The sequence below is a fragment of the Dipteris shenzhenensis genome, chromosome 17, assembly GCF_047967505.1.
Source record: "Dipteris shenzhenensis isolate YYH24624 ecotype China chromosome 17, Dip_SZ_1.0, whole genome shotgun sequence".
Classification (NCBI taxonomy): Eukaryota; Viridiplantae; Streptophyta; class Polypodiopsida; order Gleicheniales; family Dipteridaceae; genus Dipteris; species Dipteris shenzhenensis.
In genome coordinates, this window is record NC_141612.1 from 28,535,445 (window position 1) to 28,553,194 (window position 17,750).

The 17,750-nt window shown below is 45.3% G+C and overlaps 1 protein-coding gene across 2 annotated transcripts in view; it reads left to right on the plus strand.

The window, feature by feature from the left end:
• The first annotated feature begins 4,069 nt into the window (after positions 1-4,069).
• The window catches only part of LOC147891941 (mannose-P-dolichol utilization defect 1 protein homolog 1-like), a 31,786-nt gene continuing 18,105 nt past the window's right edge, over positions 4,070-17,750 (plus strand). The window contains exons 1-2 of one of the 2 annotated variants that reach the window (XM_087388465.1): positions 4,070-4,219; positions 4,257-4,431. In XM_087388465.1, coding sequence (XP_087244591.1) covers positions 4,279-4,431 — 153 coding nt within the window. In that variant the 5' untranslated portion in view covers positions 4,070-4,219; positions 4,257-4,278. Of the gene's footprint in view, positions 4,432-17,750 lie in introns of both variants that reach the window. The other variant, XM_087388464.1, reaches the window with a different exon arrangement.

A 17,750-nucleotide genomic window follows, 5' to 3' on the forward strand; every position in this document is an offset into this window, starting at 1 on the left:
GCCTTTGATGACACCACACCCACTTCTGCAACATGTCAAGTTGCTTCTTTCACAATGGCCATTTGCTCTTCTAGTGTCCTTCTTTGCCAAAGAGTAGCACGTCATCTTGTTGGGACATTTGTCTGCTTGTTGAACTAGTACTCTTTAATTATGTGGCTCAGATGGTTGCAGATGTTGTAATATCTACCCAATTGACACTCATTTGCCATGTGATTGTTGGTTTTGCACTTGTGGCACTAGGCCTCCCCCTTTTCTTAGCTACCTCTTATGACCATTTCTTTTAGAACCTTCTTTAGCTAATCCTTCTCAACTCTGGTGTCTTTTTTGATCAGTAGCTCTTCTCCTTCATCTTTGTTGCTATCCACTTCTCAAACCAAAACCTTCTTCTTTTTCTAGGGTTCCATGTTCCCCTTCTCGATTGCAATCTATTGAGAAATTCTCATACATCCTTATTGGGTACGTAATCTCCATGTTGCATAACTCTACTCCTTGAGTAAGACCATGCATCCACCAGGACCACAACACCGTTTTGTCTTGCATGTTATCAAGTTGATTGGCCAATGCCATCATTTTGTGTAGTAACGTTGTACATTGATATTTCAATTTAGGTAGTTCAGCTTTACCAGTACATCTTCCTTGTTACTCAAACCTATTTGGGAACATAACTTTCAACTCATCCCACATGGTAAAGTGTTCATTGGGGTACTATTTGTACAGAGACGTACATCAAGTACTCTTCCTCCATCTTTTACAAGACATTCTACATATAAAACCAGGGATTCTCTCCCTCATGTCCCATGTGCTCCTCTTGCTCCTTCGACTCTGCTTGGTGGGGTCAGTGGTGGAATGCCTTCAAATTTGTCATCTCCACTTGCTCTACTTAGTTTGATCTTCTTTTATATGATGGTGATGAGTATCTTCTTCCTTGTTCTTGCCAAAACTTTCCTCAATTTGTTGCAGGTGGGGTTCTTTGACTCTTTTGGTCACTCCGTTCTTCCTCTCTTCATTCAGCATCGGTGCTGGCAACCTAATCAACCTACTCACTTCTCTCAGTCAAGGATTCATCTTCTTCAACCCTTCAATCCTAGTGATCATCTCTTCTTGTTAATGTTGGTATCTTAGTTGACGTCTTGTTCTTGTGCCCATTAGCTCTGACATTCCCTACTAGTTGATTTGCTTGCACTTTGTTGGTTTCTCTAGTGTAAACTACTTCACTCCCCAATGGCATTTCCGAATGTTAAAGCCAAATCATAGTGGCCATGCTGGTTCTTCACTTCAATCCCATGGTCTTTCATTCGTTCGTTGTGTGGACAATTGCCTTTCCACTGGAGTCTCCCTCATTGAGCGATGCAAATCATTGTCAAGCAAATCGTAGCATGCAGTCCAGGGGGGAGCACAAAATGTTGAGTGCAACGATGAACTCAAAGAGAGAGAGGAAAGACATGCAATGGTTGGAATCAAGCTTTCTTCTATTACTTAATAGGTTTAGCTTGACCAAATTCAAACATTCTAGCATAATGGTATAATGGGTATACTTTCTTATAAATTCTCTTAATGCAAAACTCGGATGATCATGCTACCAAGGCCAATACTTTTCTTATTTTGTGTAACAAAAAATGAATTCAAACTATAACTTGAAAATTTAGATTAATTAGACCTATACTACATAAGAGATGGCTAACCTACAACATTTACCTAACCTAACCCAACATGACCCAGCCTAATGTAGCCACCTAACCTAACCCAACATAACCCAACCTAATGCAACCACCTAACCTAACCCAATAGGGCTAACCCAATCTAACTAACCATACCTTAACCCATAACCTAGAGGTCTGGCCACCATAGCTAGTTGCTCCTCCATCACTGTAGCCATTAGTTGCTCCGTCACCATCAGGCACTCCTCTCACTTTGCGTGTTGGAAAAATTTTCATACACGTAAAACAATCACCTTGAGCTTTGGAAGCTTTCCTCAATATTCATTACACTACCCAAGCACAATTGCCATTCTCACTGTTAGCTTTCATAGAGGTGTCATTGCTAGCCAAATAGTTGCATTCTTGGGGGTACTTCCTCTTGGGACCCTGCGCATAGAACAGAATCTAGTTCGACCACAATCTTTTATTGCCACAAAAGGAAATCACAGAGAGACTCCGAAAGTATGGCAAAAGGCACCATAGCAGGGGACAGACCGACCGAGCAATCGAGCTATATAGAGACCCATCGCAAAGGGTTGCTAGGGGATATTGCAGAGACCTTGCTAAGTTCCCCTCATGCGAGTCATGAACCTGGGCACAATGCTTCAATAGTATGCATGCTGTGGGAATTAGGTAGTAAGTGATGAACTTTGGAGAAATTGTTATATGCACAAGGTACAGATGAAGCTATGGGTGAAGCATTTGATCATGGAGCATGCAGTGCTAGCTATCGCTTATAGTTTCTTGGGGTCTAGCCCAAAAGGTGTGAGCATTGATGGGAACCAGCGACGATTGTGGCATGTGCTTAGCTTTTTTCGTGCATTTAAGAACCCCCTCATGCTCCGGATTCCCTTGTGAGGCTTGAGGGACAAAGCCAAGGGCAAAACTTGGTTATCATACACCCAGGTGGAGAGGGCTGATAGAGGCAAGAACCTAGGGCAATAATGGGGGCACGCGAAAGAAAGGTGAGAAGAAAAGCAGAAAGCCAAAGTTGTGAGAGGGCAAGAAGAGGGCGAGAACAAAAAATGGGGAACAATGAGAAGAGTGAAGAGAGGGATAAGAGGGAAAGCATGAGAGGGAGGGGGAGGGAGAGGTAAGGAGAGGGGCGAGGGAGGGAGTAGTAGGAAGGGGGGGAGGCGAAGGGGAGGAAAGAGGATGTGAGGGGCATGGAGGAAAGAGGAACGCAAAATGTGGGGATTGATTTTAGGATTAGATTGATTTTGTTGGGTGCGCAAAGAGTAGTTAATACGATTTTCAATGTTTTGTTAGCATTGCCCCTAACGCCCCAGCTATTAGAAAGATACTATTTTGGAAGCCCTTTGAAAGGGGGACAACAACAGTTTAGTACTCAGCCACTTAGTCACTTGGGGGCCACTTAGCCACTTGGGGGCAGTGTTGTAGGCACGTGTGCCACTTGTTTGTTAGTGTTAGCTCGACACCCTACTCGTGAAAAAGAGCTATTGGCCCTTGTTAGAAAAAAAAAAAGCATGAATTAATAGTCCCTTTTGGGGATAAAATTACCATCCTTCACTCGAACAAGTCCATGGTGGGCTTTCCTCCAAGAAGTGCTCCCCCCATTCCCTCATCTTTAATAGTGGGCATGTTTAGCAATCACATATCAATTTTCATAGAAAACCTCTAAACTATATACAATGAACCTACAACAATTTCATTTTCACTTGTAACATATATTTTCTCAATTTTATAAACTGTACAAACTTTTAGGCAATTTAGTTATATTTTGCTAAATAAGTGAAAGAAATGAATGACTTTAGGCCTGCCCAAAAGGTTGGTGGAACCAGAAGCATAAGCAACAACAAAAAGGATTACGAGTGATGTGGATGTGGAGGTTAGGATGAGAGAGAGAGAGAGAGAGAGAGAGAGAGAGAGAGAGAGAGAGAGAGAGAGTTGAACTTGGACAAATAGGCACAATTCCCTTTCAAACCAACATCATCACTAAAACCTTCCCAAACCAGGGCATTGGCAAATTTTCAAGAAAAACCCAAAAATTGGAAACCCAAGTTTTGTGGGAAAATGTTATTGTGAACACTCCTCTTGGTCCTATATTCAGTCACTCACGGAAATTGATTAATTTGTTCTAGTAATTAACCTAAGCGCCTGCCTATTATTAATATACACCATGCCTCTCCCCTCCGCTTTTTCCTCCTTTTGCTCTCCCCTCTCATGCTCTGCCCCTTCCATGGCTCTCCCCCCTTTTCTCAGGCTCTCCTCCCCCTCTTTGTCTTTGCTTAGCCACATCCCCCTCCCTCCCCTCTATATACGTGCTTGGGGAACAGTCATGGACCCTTCTAGAGACTAGAATCATAGCTTCTAGATCCATTAATCGCCTCTCACCTTACCTTAACCTTTCCCTTTTCCCCTCCCTCAAAGGACTCCTCTCACCCCTCCGGCTAGAAATTCTACATGAAGATTTTGGGCATCTATTTTTGGCCAACTATATAGGCCCCAGGGTACCGTTGGCAGCTCAAGCACGTCAAGCATATAAGTATATAAAGGCACAGGTTCTCCTTTGATAAAAAGATGATAATAACTGCACAGGTTCTCCTTTGACAAGAAGAAGATGGAGATGGAATTGCTAGGCATGAATTTCACCTGTCTCCTACTATCCCTAGAACATCTGGAACTACCTGGCAAGGACTGCGTGCTGCCCCTTATTTCCAAGGCACTCAGCTATTGTATTGTCGCAGCTTCTACCATTGTCAAAGTTCCTCAGGTCTCTCGCTCTCTCTCTCTCTCTCTCTCTCTCTCTCTCTCCCCCCCCACCCCCTCCCCCCCCGTTTTCTTGTAGTTTTTTCACCCGTCAACCTTAGATAATATCTAAAGGCTAATGCAACTTGTAATTATTAGCGTCTCAACAACAGTCGCATGCTCTCGAAAGTATGTAGCTCACTTTCCTCCTCTCATGGTCTGTTCTGTCTTAGAGGACCCTCCCTCAATAGAGCTTCCTCCTCCAGCCTCTTGATGTAGATCTGCCCAAACAATGAGCACCTAGAAGACTTATACCGATCCCTAGGCTGTCTGCTCTTCAACCTCAGAGATGCAGGCTGAACACCTATAGAACCAGGGGATCGACCCCCCCCAAACAGGTCTGTAATCCAGCTGACCTGGTGAGGGCCGATTGGCCTACCTAACAGCCGACACAGTCTGGCCCACTGCCGACCTGCCACTTGGCAGGCCGTCATGTCTGGCCTGTCTTCTGCCCCGACCTGCTGCTGCTAACCAGATCTGCAGCCCTTCATTACTTGACCTGAACAGGCCAACCAGGCCGCCATTTACCAGCCATTCCTGCTGGCCTGAGCATGCATTCAGCCAATGTTGTTGACAAGGGTGGCCCATGTGGCTGCCCTAAATCTAATCCAACAAGGAGACTACGTGCTACCCGTCCCTGGATCTCATAGTACTCAGGTATGCAAATGCAGAGTGCTCCTCTATCTCGATCTCCTATAAAGTACAGATCTGTCTCTCACGTGGAGTTCCCTTTGCTTATCTTGTCTCAATCCGTAGTCTGTCCAAAGATACTTGGAACTGTGCAATCAAGATCCTCAGTGCATGTGGAAGATGGATATGAGTATAGCTGGGTGGTTTGGTTAGCCCTTCTCTAAGATTCACAAACAATGATCTCGGCATACGTTGGGGTGCTATGTGAGAATGTGTAACTAGATCTTTGGGATGGACGGTTTTGCTCATGAGGCGCTAGCCAAGTCTTGTACGTGTGAAGCCTTAATAGGTCCTCTGTGATGATCTAGTTCACCTCATGATATGCAAGTGGAGTTAGTTCCAAGCTTGCAAATGATCTGTGTGTATGAGCATAGCAACTCCTTTGATCCCCATTTGCCTCTAGTGCAATAGAGGAGGTGAAGGCCAGCCACATTACCTTTCGTCATCTGGACATCGTGGTGCCAAGGTCCTTGACTCCATGAAGACATGTGACCACTTGAAAAGTTGCATCAAGCTTTAGAGGGGTAGCCCTAAACTCGGCTAGCAATATGATGTGGGACCCATTGCTTCCTCTAGATCATCCGAGCGAGAAGTAGGACTTGTAGTTTCTCTACGAGTTTGTCTCTGATAGATATGTCTCCCAAAAGGGACTACTATACATCCCAGCTGAACGAAGAAGTGAGTCAAAGAGAAGAGACTTGGTTTTGTTGGTCCTATGAAAGCATTGACGCTCGAGTTCGGCAAGTGCGACATACCCTCTGCCCAAATGAGTCTGCAAAGCTGGTCTCATCATGAAGATCGGACCTGCCAAAAGGACTCCCAAGTATGTATAATTGGTGCCCGTTGAAGGGTAAATTGCTCCCCATTTGAGGCTGCTCGAGATGTGTTAAAGGTCATGACCTTGGTTTTACAAAAAATGACCTTCAGATCGTGTTTTATAGAAAGTTCGGAGTGCATCCAAGTGCCACTGGAGGTCCGTGATCGATGAGGAGAGTAGGACCTCTTCATCTGCATATAGTAGAATAGGGATCAGGGATGCAGCTAAGAACAATAAAAATTTGAATTTGTACGATTAGATATATTCTAGTCTTACACATGTATATATAGGGATTAGGGTGTGAAGTGCAGCGGAAATGAACGGAAGAGAGAGAGAGAGAGAGAGAGAGAGAGAGAGCACGCCTCACACACCACACTAAGAAGGAGAGAAAAGCACAAGAGAACTGCAAGTGATCTCAAGAAAAAGCCCCGCTGCAATGGGGGGGAAACCTCTGCACAAACAGGCTGCTTGAGAGCTCACTGGATAGCTGCTATGCTGCTCTAGAACTGCTCAACTGAGCTAGCTATGCTGCTCCAGAATGAGATGCACAATGAGGAGTGAGGGGGGGCCTATATATAGCCCCTCACCTCCTCCAGTTGGCTCTATGCTAGGGCGGACCCAGCAGTCTAGGTAGGGGGCCGACCCCCCTCAGCCCTCTTATAGGGCTCCACAAGGCCCCGAAGCATGGGCCTGCAGTTCGCCTGCAGTCCAACGGGCAGGGCATTAGGGCCGACTGCCTCTAGCCCTCCAAAAGAGGCTGCACAAGCCTATAAGAGGGGATGTGCCCTCTGCCCTCCAGCCGACTAGCAAGTGAGGATGGACCGACCCACCTCTACCCTCCATAAGGGGCTGCTAGTAGCCCTACAAGGGGCTGGAATATTGTGCCACATGGGCCGACTGGCCCTCCTCCAGGGACAACCCCTGCTGTCCTACCATGAGTTGACCAGCACGCCTCCCTCTAGCCTCTAGGCCTCCCCAATGTGCAGCAAGGTGTGGCTGCCATGGAAAGCATGTGGACCAGCACGGGGCCCAAGAGGACCACACAGTACCTACCCTAGTCTATTCTCGGGGGGGTGTGCACACCCACAACACATGCCCTCACTCATCTATCCTAGCTTCTCACTGGGCAGGCACACCCACAAGCAAGGCCCTCTTTGTCTAGGTGACATCAGGAGATGTTGACCTCTAACACCCCCTCTCAGCTCTTGGATGGAACAGAGACGCCAGGGAGCTAGGTGTGCCGTGGAAGAAGTGGATTAATCCATCGTGTGATACACCATCGCTGAAGACCGCCACAGGTACTGTCGAAGAAGCCCCCTCTTGGCGCAAACCGCCTCAGCACGATCATTGGAAACCTGGAACTGTTGCTCCCAGGCCACAGGTGCTAGGTACTCTTCTCTGGTCTGGTAATGGTACACTGGGTCATCTGGTACAACAATCCAACTACTGGTACTGGTACATGACTCCAACAGAAGGTACTCGAACAATAATCTGACCGATACTGCCACTGGTGCAAGCTTTGCTTCCATGCATGGGCACCTGTATCATAGAGCCAGATAGCCCCCTCTCAAGTCCAAACTGGTACAGGGCTGCCAGATCGATGAGCTTCAGTGCTCCAATGAAAATGGGCATATAACAGCTCACAAGGATCAATCAACTGTGTCTGGATCCCCTCACTGGCAATCTGCAGACCCATCCGGATCTCCAGCAGCTCATCAAACAATAGCTGCAACAGAACACTAGGAGACCCCCTTTGGATCTGCCAGGTCATAACGTCCAAGTAAAAGACATGCTGGTAACATACAGCCACCTGAGTCAGCAGGAACAATTCCTCGTGGCTTGAGGTCCTGCCTGAAAGCCTGCCTTGATAAATGACTCCCTTCTCCTTGCACTTGATTGGCAATTCCTGCTGCCACAAACAAGCAAGCAATCCTCCGTCTGGATCCGGAAAGCCCGCTGGCAGCATCTGCCTCATGCTACTAGGTCGGGGTATCTGCCCCAAAAAGGTGGCCAAACTGGCCCCTACACAAGCCCATCCATGGCGCCTCAGAAGGAGCTGCCCCTGTTAGAATTATAGATATAATTCAGCAGTGACCAATGTAATTTAATAAGCTAGTTAGGGGCACTTTTCCCTCTTTAAGAGGTTTTTCCCCCTAACCGGAGTTAGTTCACTAACTATGGTTAGTGTTATCTCTCACCTTTTCAGTTGTACTCTTACACTCTTCTATTGCGACTAAGCTCTCAAGCTTTCAGCTCTCAGCTCACTCTCTCTTGCTCTCTCTCTCCCCTAAACTTACAGCCCCGTGGCAGCAAAGCAGGCCTCAGGAAGGGGCACATGGGCAGCGACCCCTCCAGCACAGGGTATCGTGCCAACAGATCTGAAACCGGCCTTCTATAAACAAAAGGGCAGTGATCTTCTACTGAATCATCAACTGCATAAATGGCCACAATGCAAGCTTCAGTCACTTCAATCACTTAGCACAACTTAGAAACAAGCTTCAACAACAACAAAGGTGAGGCTAGAATGCCCCTGCTCAATGAAAATAGTACACAGTGCACCCACTGGCCCCAAATGCCTTGGCGCACCTTACGGTATTTATTTAATGCTTCTGAATGGAAATGCTTTACAACAAGGGTTCAACCCTGCACTGTTCCTCTCTGCAAATCCTCTACTTGTCTTCAAGGCATCTAATCCAAGTGCACCACTAGAATTCCCACTGGCAAGGCATACTCAAGCATTCACTTCTGATTTGACACAACTTAGAGGCATTCATGCATCCAAACCACTGGCAAACTGAGCTGAAGGTAGCCTCAAGGCTATCACATGCATCCACACTGTCCTTAGGCCTTCCACAGGATCACCCTTGCCTTTGGGTGCTTGCTAGAACTTGTAGGAGTCCTGAAAGGACTGCACACAACACGCATGCACTGCAAAAATCTGCAAAGCAAGAAAGAACAAGGAAAAATAGAACCTGGAACCAACTCCCACTTTTTGTGGCAGAGGGGCGAGCTCCTTCCTTGCACCTATCCTCCCCTGCAGGGTGCAAGTGTCTTCCAACAATCAGGAGAAGAGAAAAATGAAGGTAGAGAGCGGAGGGTGAATAAGAAAGAGTTGTAGAGGAAAGATGGTCCACAGATCTGCCCCGAAATGACTGCCTCGGGATCTGTGCCTGAGTCCTCCTAAGAGAGGGTGCCAAAAGCAGCAGGGAAAGTTCCTCCTGCAGCCTGCACAGCTCCAAAAGCCACCACGCAGCCAGAAACATGTGCACAAAGGTCCAGCACAGCAAAAGACAACCCCAGGCACTTGTTGGAGGCAGCTGAACACATATGTACGGATTTCGTACAGCCGTACGGACGTTTGTACAGTCCGTACGAAAATTGTCAGAAAGTTCAGAAATGACTTCAGGCACTTCCTAGAAGTGCGTACTAGCCTTGGAATAGTCAAAACAGACTTAAAACGGCCAAAAACAGGCTTGAAACAGCTCAAACAGCTCAAAAACTGCACAAGAACAACTGAAAACGTCCACAACCTCTGGTAGAGTGAGGGGAGAGAGATGGAAGGTGGGGGAAGGGCATGCATACACATGCATGACAAATGGCACCTCCTCCTTGCCATTTGCCCCTTCATTAAAGTCCTAACCTCCATACTAAGGACAACGTTGGTTGTCCTTGGGCCCAACTTTTAGACCCCTCTTTTAAAGCCTTTGCCTTGCCCCTAGGACCTAGTGGTGCACCTAGACTTTGCCCTTAGGAACTTCTAGGAAGTGTGCACTTCCTCTACCCAGTCCCTCACGGCCAAACCATTACAACACTTAACCATGGTTAACCTCGGGTTAAGCGTAGGTTGAGTTACGAAGATACTTTACATCACTTTTCACGTCCTCGTGACATAGATCCAAAGGGCCCCAACCTATGCCATGAGCCGTGTGGGCACACCCACAACGTTGGCCCTCACTCATCTATCCTAGCCTCACTCATTGTGCCCAAGCAAGGCCCTCTCTCTAGGTGACATTAGGAGATGTTGACCTCTAATAAACGTATACTCTAGCCTTCTCTCTGAATTACTAGGCGCTTCAATTTCTGACACTCCCAAACAGTCCACTGCTCAAACAATCTCGCCTTGAACACCACTTTGCTAGTCTGCATAGATCTATACAAGGAGGGAGGAGACAGGGTGGAAAAGGAAGATGTTTCTGGCAGAAAAGAGCAGCCTCTGTAACACCCCCTCTTAACCTTGTGCCAAGATGCCAAGGTCTTGTGCAAGGGGATTTGGTCGGGCAACACCGATCAGGATAACATCTGCGAAAATCATGTGACTGTAACATAGACTCCATCATTACCCGCCAAATGCAGTAATTGAGCCCATCCAATTGCTAGTTAACTGGGAATGTGGGCAACACTGGGATTTTTGTCTTGTTCTCTGCCATCTCGGACAAAGTTGCCATGTCAGAGTGAGGAAGCTGAACTGAAAGAGAAGACGGATGGGATAGAAGGGAACAGAAGGTTGAAGAAAGGAGAGGGCTGGAGAAGAGGATGAAGGGGTTGACAGCCATACTTTTGGCCCCTTTTTTTTTTTTGGAACCTTATGACTAATTAAATGCCGGGTACAATTTTTTTTTTGTTTTTTTGGAACTGGCTATAAAGGGATCATTCTTTGACCAAATCAAGCAACGAGCTTTATGCCTCGTTAACTGCTATGCAAAAAGATGGTGTATAAGGAACATCAATTCTAGGAAATGGTGTGTGTGTGTGTGTGTGTGTGTGTATGTGCGTGTGTGTGTGTGTAGGGGTGTGGTGGCGCTTAGAGAGGAGCGACAAGAGAGCGTGAGAGAGGAGGTCGACGCAGAGCCAGGATCCCGTTTAGATCCCTTTCCGTCCGTACATCTGTACGGACGACGTACGGTTGTACGGCGTTGAACGTACTGTTTCGGCTAATCCGTGCGACGCCTTGTCTGAACCCGCGGCTGTCCTCCTCGCTATCGAATTTCTCCTTCTCAACTTCCTTCTGTTCGTCCGTACATCTTTGCTTCTTCCGGCCTCCGTACGTCTGTACATCCCTTCCTCCTCCGTACAGCTATAGCCCCGTCGTGTCCCCTCACCCCCTCTGTTCCGTACAGTTTTGACAGTTTATCTGTGTCAATATTCCGTATTGTTCTGTTGCCTATCCGTACATCTGTACGTACCTCACTCCGGTGCTCCTCCCGTACAGTTTCTGCCAGCTTCTCCTTTCGTCAGTACAGTGCTTCAGCCTTCTCTTTCTCTCATCGTTTGATATTTGTTGAATCCCTCAGCCTCCATGGCAGAAGCAAACAAATATTATGTCAAGAGAGCACTCTCTCCTGAACCCAAACGACAAGCACGGGAAACCTCTCCCCCCATAGCTCCTTCTTCTGAAGATGCTTCATATGTGTTTGATATGTTGAATGAGGATTTTCAACAAAGTAGAAGGGAATGGATTCAACCTGCTCCGGAACTCACTTACAAAATGAAGTTGCCTTCTCTTGTGCATCCTTTGAAGAAGCTCTCTCAAACTGCAGTGATCATCTTTTTCCCAGGCAAAATTCCCTCTGCTAATGATGTGGGACAATGGGTGAATTCTCTCCTAGGTGGATGCTATGTAGAAGGAGTCTATTTTGCCTCCCGAGGATTTTATGAAGTACATCTTTTGGATGCCTTGACAAAACAAAAGATGTTGGAAATGTCTCCTTTATTTTTTGGTCGACAAATGGTGCATATTATGCCCTGGTCCCCTAATAAGGACTATCAGAATCTCATCAAGCATCACTGCCCAGTATGGGTTGAAGTGGTTGATTTTCCAGATTACATGAGAACAGAGCTTCCAGGTTTAGCTATGACATTGGGACAAGTGATCTGTCCTCCTCGTCCCACAGGTAATAAAAATCATTTTTGCATCTTGTGGGATACTGATAGACCGACCCCCTCCTCTATTGCAGTTGAGATTGAGGGTGTTAATTTGGGAAAAAAATATTTCACTTTAAAATGGGGCATTTTTGCTGGAGCTTGTTTTTCTTGTCACAAGTTTGGGCATCTTGCTTCAGAGTGTCCCTCTATCCTTCATCCACCTCCTCCAGCAGCTATCCCTCTGCCATCAAATAAAGGAGGTCAGAAGACATATGTGGAAAAGATTGAAGTTAAAGGAGCAAAGCCTTCAGTTCATACAGGGACCCAGGCCATTTCAGCTCCAAATAAGGATAAAGGAAAAAGCAAGTTAGGGGAAAATAACCCATCTTCTCATGAGGGATGGCAAACTGCAAAGAAGACGGTGCCCCTCAAACAAAGACCTCTCCAATCTCGTAATTGGGATGCCTCTGCTCCTTCTCCAGGACAATCTTCTACCTCTCCAAGCAACCCCATCTCAAAGGCATGGGTTAATGCAGTCAAGAAGGGTCTTCCCCTTTGTGAAGAAAATGATATTATCAGGGAATTGGATGCTGAGGGTCAGCAAAACCCTGTGGCAATGGCAGAGGCTTGAGGCCTCCTGTTCTTTTTGAGGACAGATCATCTCTTGTATATATTTTCATGCGTGCTTCTCTTACATGTTTTTCCTATAATATACAGGGCCTCTGCAACCAGAATAAATGGAGGCTTTTATGGCATTATATAAATACAACTCATCCGGATGTTGTGTGTCTACAAGAGCATAATCAGCATTTTTTGGCTGGCCAGCATGGGTTTTTTTCGGGATATGATATATTTTATTCAGGATCTGAACAGTTCTCTGCTGTGCATTTTAGCCAGACATGATCTGCAACCCTTGATAGCATATAATGATCTTGGTGGACGATGGATGATTATCCAATGTATGATTAATGGAGAGATTTTTGAAATAGGATCTTTGTATGCTTCTCAAAATTCAGCTTCAAGAGCTCAAATGTGGAACTCCATCAAGCAATATCCTTGGTCTTCAAATGCACTACTTTGTGGTGATTTCAACAATTCTCCTCACTGGAAGGACAACACTACACATAAATCCCATATGCTGCCTTCTGAAATTCAGCAATGGGAACATATGACATCATCTCTTCAATTTGCAGATTTATGGACAGCAACTCACCCATCAGTTATGGGATTTACATATCATCATAATGCTTTCACAGAATATTGGGCCAGGCTTGATAGATTTTATCTTCTTCATGCTCAGCAATATGATGAATATACATGTCAAATGCGGACTGATTATTCACAGCAATTATCTGATCATACTCCACTATGGCTCATTCTTTCTTTTGGTATGCCTCTGGATGACTTGCAGCTCTCTTCAGTCAGAAATTTACAGGTTAATCAATTATATCTCTCTCATGAAAATTTCCAGCATATGATCAGATTGGCTTGCAGGCCATTGCTTTCCCACGCTCAGGAGGATCTGGACTTTGCTTGGACCTCTTTCATACATCGTATTCAAAATGTCATTAAGGAATATGGAAGATGGTACATGGCAGAAACCAGACAACATATCCAGTGGGCAAAATCATACAAGCAGTATTTGGTACAGATTAGTCATCAAAGATCTCTATCTGATTCTGAGCAGCATTTATTGTCTTGTGCTTCCTCCATAATTGATGCCAATGATAAACGCAAGTTGTCCAAATGGCAGATTTGGGCCAGAGCTAAACCTATGCTAGATAAGGGCTGTTCCTCGAAATCTTTTTTCCGGAACTTACATGCACATAGACAAAGCCAATCTATCATGAGGGTCATGAAACCAGACGGCCTTTGGACCCAGACTCTATCTCAGCTAGAAAAACAGTGTTTGGATCATTTCCAGCTTCTCTTTTCTCAGCCATCATCTTCTACACCTCAGGTTATTTCAGCCCGTAACAAATTTACTGCGTTTGTTTCTCCTATTGTCTCATTGCAAAAAGCCTCAATGCTGGAAATGTCTTTTTCGGATGTTGAATTGGATGAAGCTCTTAGGCATTTGGGTAAACATAAATCCCCTGGTTGGGATGGTCTGACGGTTGAATTTTTGAAGCCTTTTGGCCTGAACTGAAGGGTCCAATTCTGCAGTTTATAAATGTAGCCTGGCAGCTTCAACATCTTCTCTCAGCTTGGAAGCATGGTCTGGTTAAGCTTGTGCCCAAAAAACCTCTATGTGAGACTATGGACGACTGGAGACCCATCACTTTGATGCCGGTTATATACAAACTGATTGCCAAGATGTTGGTACATCGGATAAAGGATATCCTTCATGAAGGCCTTCATCCCAGGCAATATGGTTTTGTTCCTAGACGGCACATACATGACAATATCTCTAACACTATCATCGCAATGGAATATGCAAAATATTCAGAACAAGATGTGTTGGTCATGCAGGTGGATGTGGCTAAGGCTTTTGATACAGTACAGTGGGATTATGTTTCTCAAATCATGTTAAAACTTGGTTTTCGGCCAAAGCTAGTTAATGTCATATATTGGCTTTACTCAAATTCCACTGCTCAATGCTTTATTGGGAATCATTTGTCTGAGTCTTGGACTCTCGAACGCTCAGTTCGACAGGGATGCCCTCTCAGTGCTTTGCTCTATGCCATTGCTTCACACCCTTTGCTACTTTATATGGACAGCTAGAGGGGCTTCAGATTTCTGGTTCACGACCCTTCCTTGCACAGGCCTATGCAGATGATTCATTCTTCATGCCAAAGAATAGTCCTTTGGAGATTCGCCTCTTGATGGATACCCTTTCAGAATTTGGGCTAGTAGCTGGTCTTAAAATTAGTGGCCAGACCAGATTGTTTATCCTGAAAATATTGGAAAATCAGCAATAAGCAACAAATGTCCTGGGTGGCAAACAAAATTCAGAACAAATTAGAATATTGGAAGATCTCCACTTGGCCTCTGCATGTACGGCTTCGAATTGTCCAGTCTATTGTTCTAGCGTATGTTCAGTTCTATCTTCCTCTATTACATTGGTCATCTCGAGATCTCACTTCCTTTATGTCTCAAGCCATGGAGATTTTTTGGAAAACAAAGCTTCATAAAAAAGCTTTACGGCTGCTCAAAATGGACTTGCTCTGCTCACCAAGAATGCATGGTGGTTTGAATATAATCAACATCAAATTTCATGTGTTGGCAAGAAAGATCACTATGCTCAAGACATTTTTTGAACAACAGCAGCCTTGGTCTATCATGTTGGCAATTTTGTGTGGACAGATGAGCACTAATGTTTATGGACACTGGCTAGTTGATCCATCGGAAGTGGTGCTTGGCAAATTGCAAGGTAAAATCCCTCGTTGTCCATTCTCTAATTCCTTGATTCAGGACTGGAAGCAAGTACTCTCTCACATCAAATAGTCTCCCCATCCTGCTTCTTTAGCTTCTTCACTCAGAATGGAAAGTATTCATTGGAGTGCTGTCTTTTCCTCCCCTTGCTGTTCAACAACCCATCAGAGCTTACAATCTTATGAAAATGGGTATCCGGTTCATTGATGACGTAGTGGATATGCAAGGAAATATTCTCACTTTTCCAGTAGCATGTCGACAATACAATTTGGGGATGCATCATCGACCCATTTGGAAAGCTATTGCTGATCTCTTACTCCCTCTGATCCCAATTCCGACATTGAATGTCGGAGACAGGCTTCAAGATTGGCACCTTTGCTCTTCAAATACAAGCATATCCTCTAAGCCTTTGAATTTATTGACTTCTATACAGGCTTATCGTTTGATATTACCTCCTCCCTGGATTGCCCATCATGCTAATTCTCTATGGCATTTGAACAAGTCATTAGCCTGGTGGAAAGGAAGATTGCAATTGATATGGAAATTGAAAATGCCTTTGAAGCAACGACTCTTTCTATGGCGATGTATTGTTGGTATTCTTCCAGTAGGGGTGAAATTGGCTCAAAGAAGGATAGCTTCGCCCCTTTGTCCAAGATGTCATCTTACATCTGAGAGTATTCCGCATTTACTGTGGTTTTGTTCATATTCCAGAGACCTTCTCGACAGAATCTCCTATTTCTTATCTCTCAGATTCCCAGCTCACAGGTTCTACAGGTTTTTCTGGATATATGGCAAACTATCAGCTTCTTTATCACAGTATTCTCTTTTCTTCCACTGGATCAGATATTGGGCTTTATGGACCCTCTGGTTACAGCGCAATCAAGCATATCTGAATTCTCCACTTCAGCAGCCATATGAGTTCTTCCGAGCCTCATTGCGGCAGTCTTTATATGATGCCTTACATGAGGAAGATTTAGATGTTTCTTGTATTCAGCTTTTCTTTTACTGCTTTTGATGGATAGGGCTTTGGCTCTCTTTTGAGCTCTGCCCAGATGTAAATGAATGTATCATAATATAAGTATCTTGGTTTTACAAAAAAAAAAAAAAAAGTGTGTGTATGTGCATTCTCCTCAGATGTTGGGTGGCTATTTTTATCGGCTTGCTTAGCCTGTGTCATCACCCCTCTAGTAATCATAGCTCCAAAAACAGGTGGCTGCTCTACGGCATTTTTATCTCCACATTTAGCGTGGAATGACCTTAGGAACGACATCTTTGTCAGTTCTAACAGCTGAATGTGTAATGTACAGCCACCGTCATATATATCCCGACCTTGCAAAGCTGTTTCGTGATTGCAGTGCACTAGCCTGTGAGGTACAGTGTAGTTCAGCTTGTAGACCACCTGAAATTTGATGCATGACAATCTTCTCAGTAAGCCCAAAAGGGGAAAATATTTGATGTAACACATCCAATGTAATAGGGTACAAGAGGTTGTAGATGGTAATTGAAAGAGTTCCCTTGGGCTGAAATCTTGTTGTGTGTGCAACGTCTGCCATAAAACCTCGACGTGGAGTAGAGAATGCATTTTGGCTGTCTGATTGGACCCCATGCTGGAGTATGTGCTGCTTGCCTTTGTCCGGTAATGCATGTGCGACAACCTGGCCAATGTGCTGAGACTGCTGACTAATCATTTGCTGTCCCAACTGCAAAGATGTATCTTGCTGGAGCATGGAGGAGAACACTGCAAGGAATTGAGCCCGAATAACCCGAGATGTAGGAGAGAGGGCCTGAGTGGTAGTAGGAACATTTGTACCACTAGTGGATGCACCCACTGTTTAAGGCAAGTGCTCATGCTGAGCAGCCTCATCATTGTCATCAAGTGACTCAAGAGGGGGACGTTGGGGTGCCATGGTGAACTGCCACGGGAGAGAGAGAAAGCTTGAATGTATGGCTTTCCTTGCAAAGAAATTCCGAAACTGATATAGCATGTAGAACCACGAAAATGTCAATGGAGAAGCTCGAGAGAAAGGTCAATGAAGAAGCTGCAATAAGTCTGAACGGGGCTAGGAAAGGCCCCGAAATGGCTGTGAGAAAGAGGCTGGAAAAAGGTAAAAAAAATAAAATAAAAAATAATTTTTTTGAGTGGGGTGGGGCGGTTCCTAAGTCATCTAAGATAGTTATGACAGCCCTAACCTAAGACTACTAGGATTGTTAGGAAACTGACTTAGGCTAACCTAACCCAACTACTTAACCCTACTTAGCACTAACCTAACCTAGCCCACTACCTTAACCTAACCTAGGTCCTAATTTAACTCAATCCGAGTTCAGTTAACCAAGTAACCTAACCAAGCCTATCTAACCAAACTAACCGCAACTAACCCAGGTTAATGTAACTTGACAATTAATTAATGCAAGAGGGTAAGGTTGGTGCAAGGCGTGGCCACGGGCAGCGGCGTAGCGATGGGCGGCACACCGCTGTCGGCGAGGGCGACGAGCTTGGCGGGGCGGCGTCACAGTGATGCCAGGGCAGCGGCGTGGTGGAG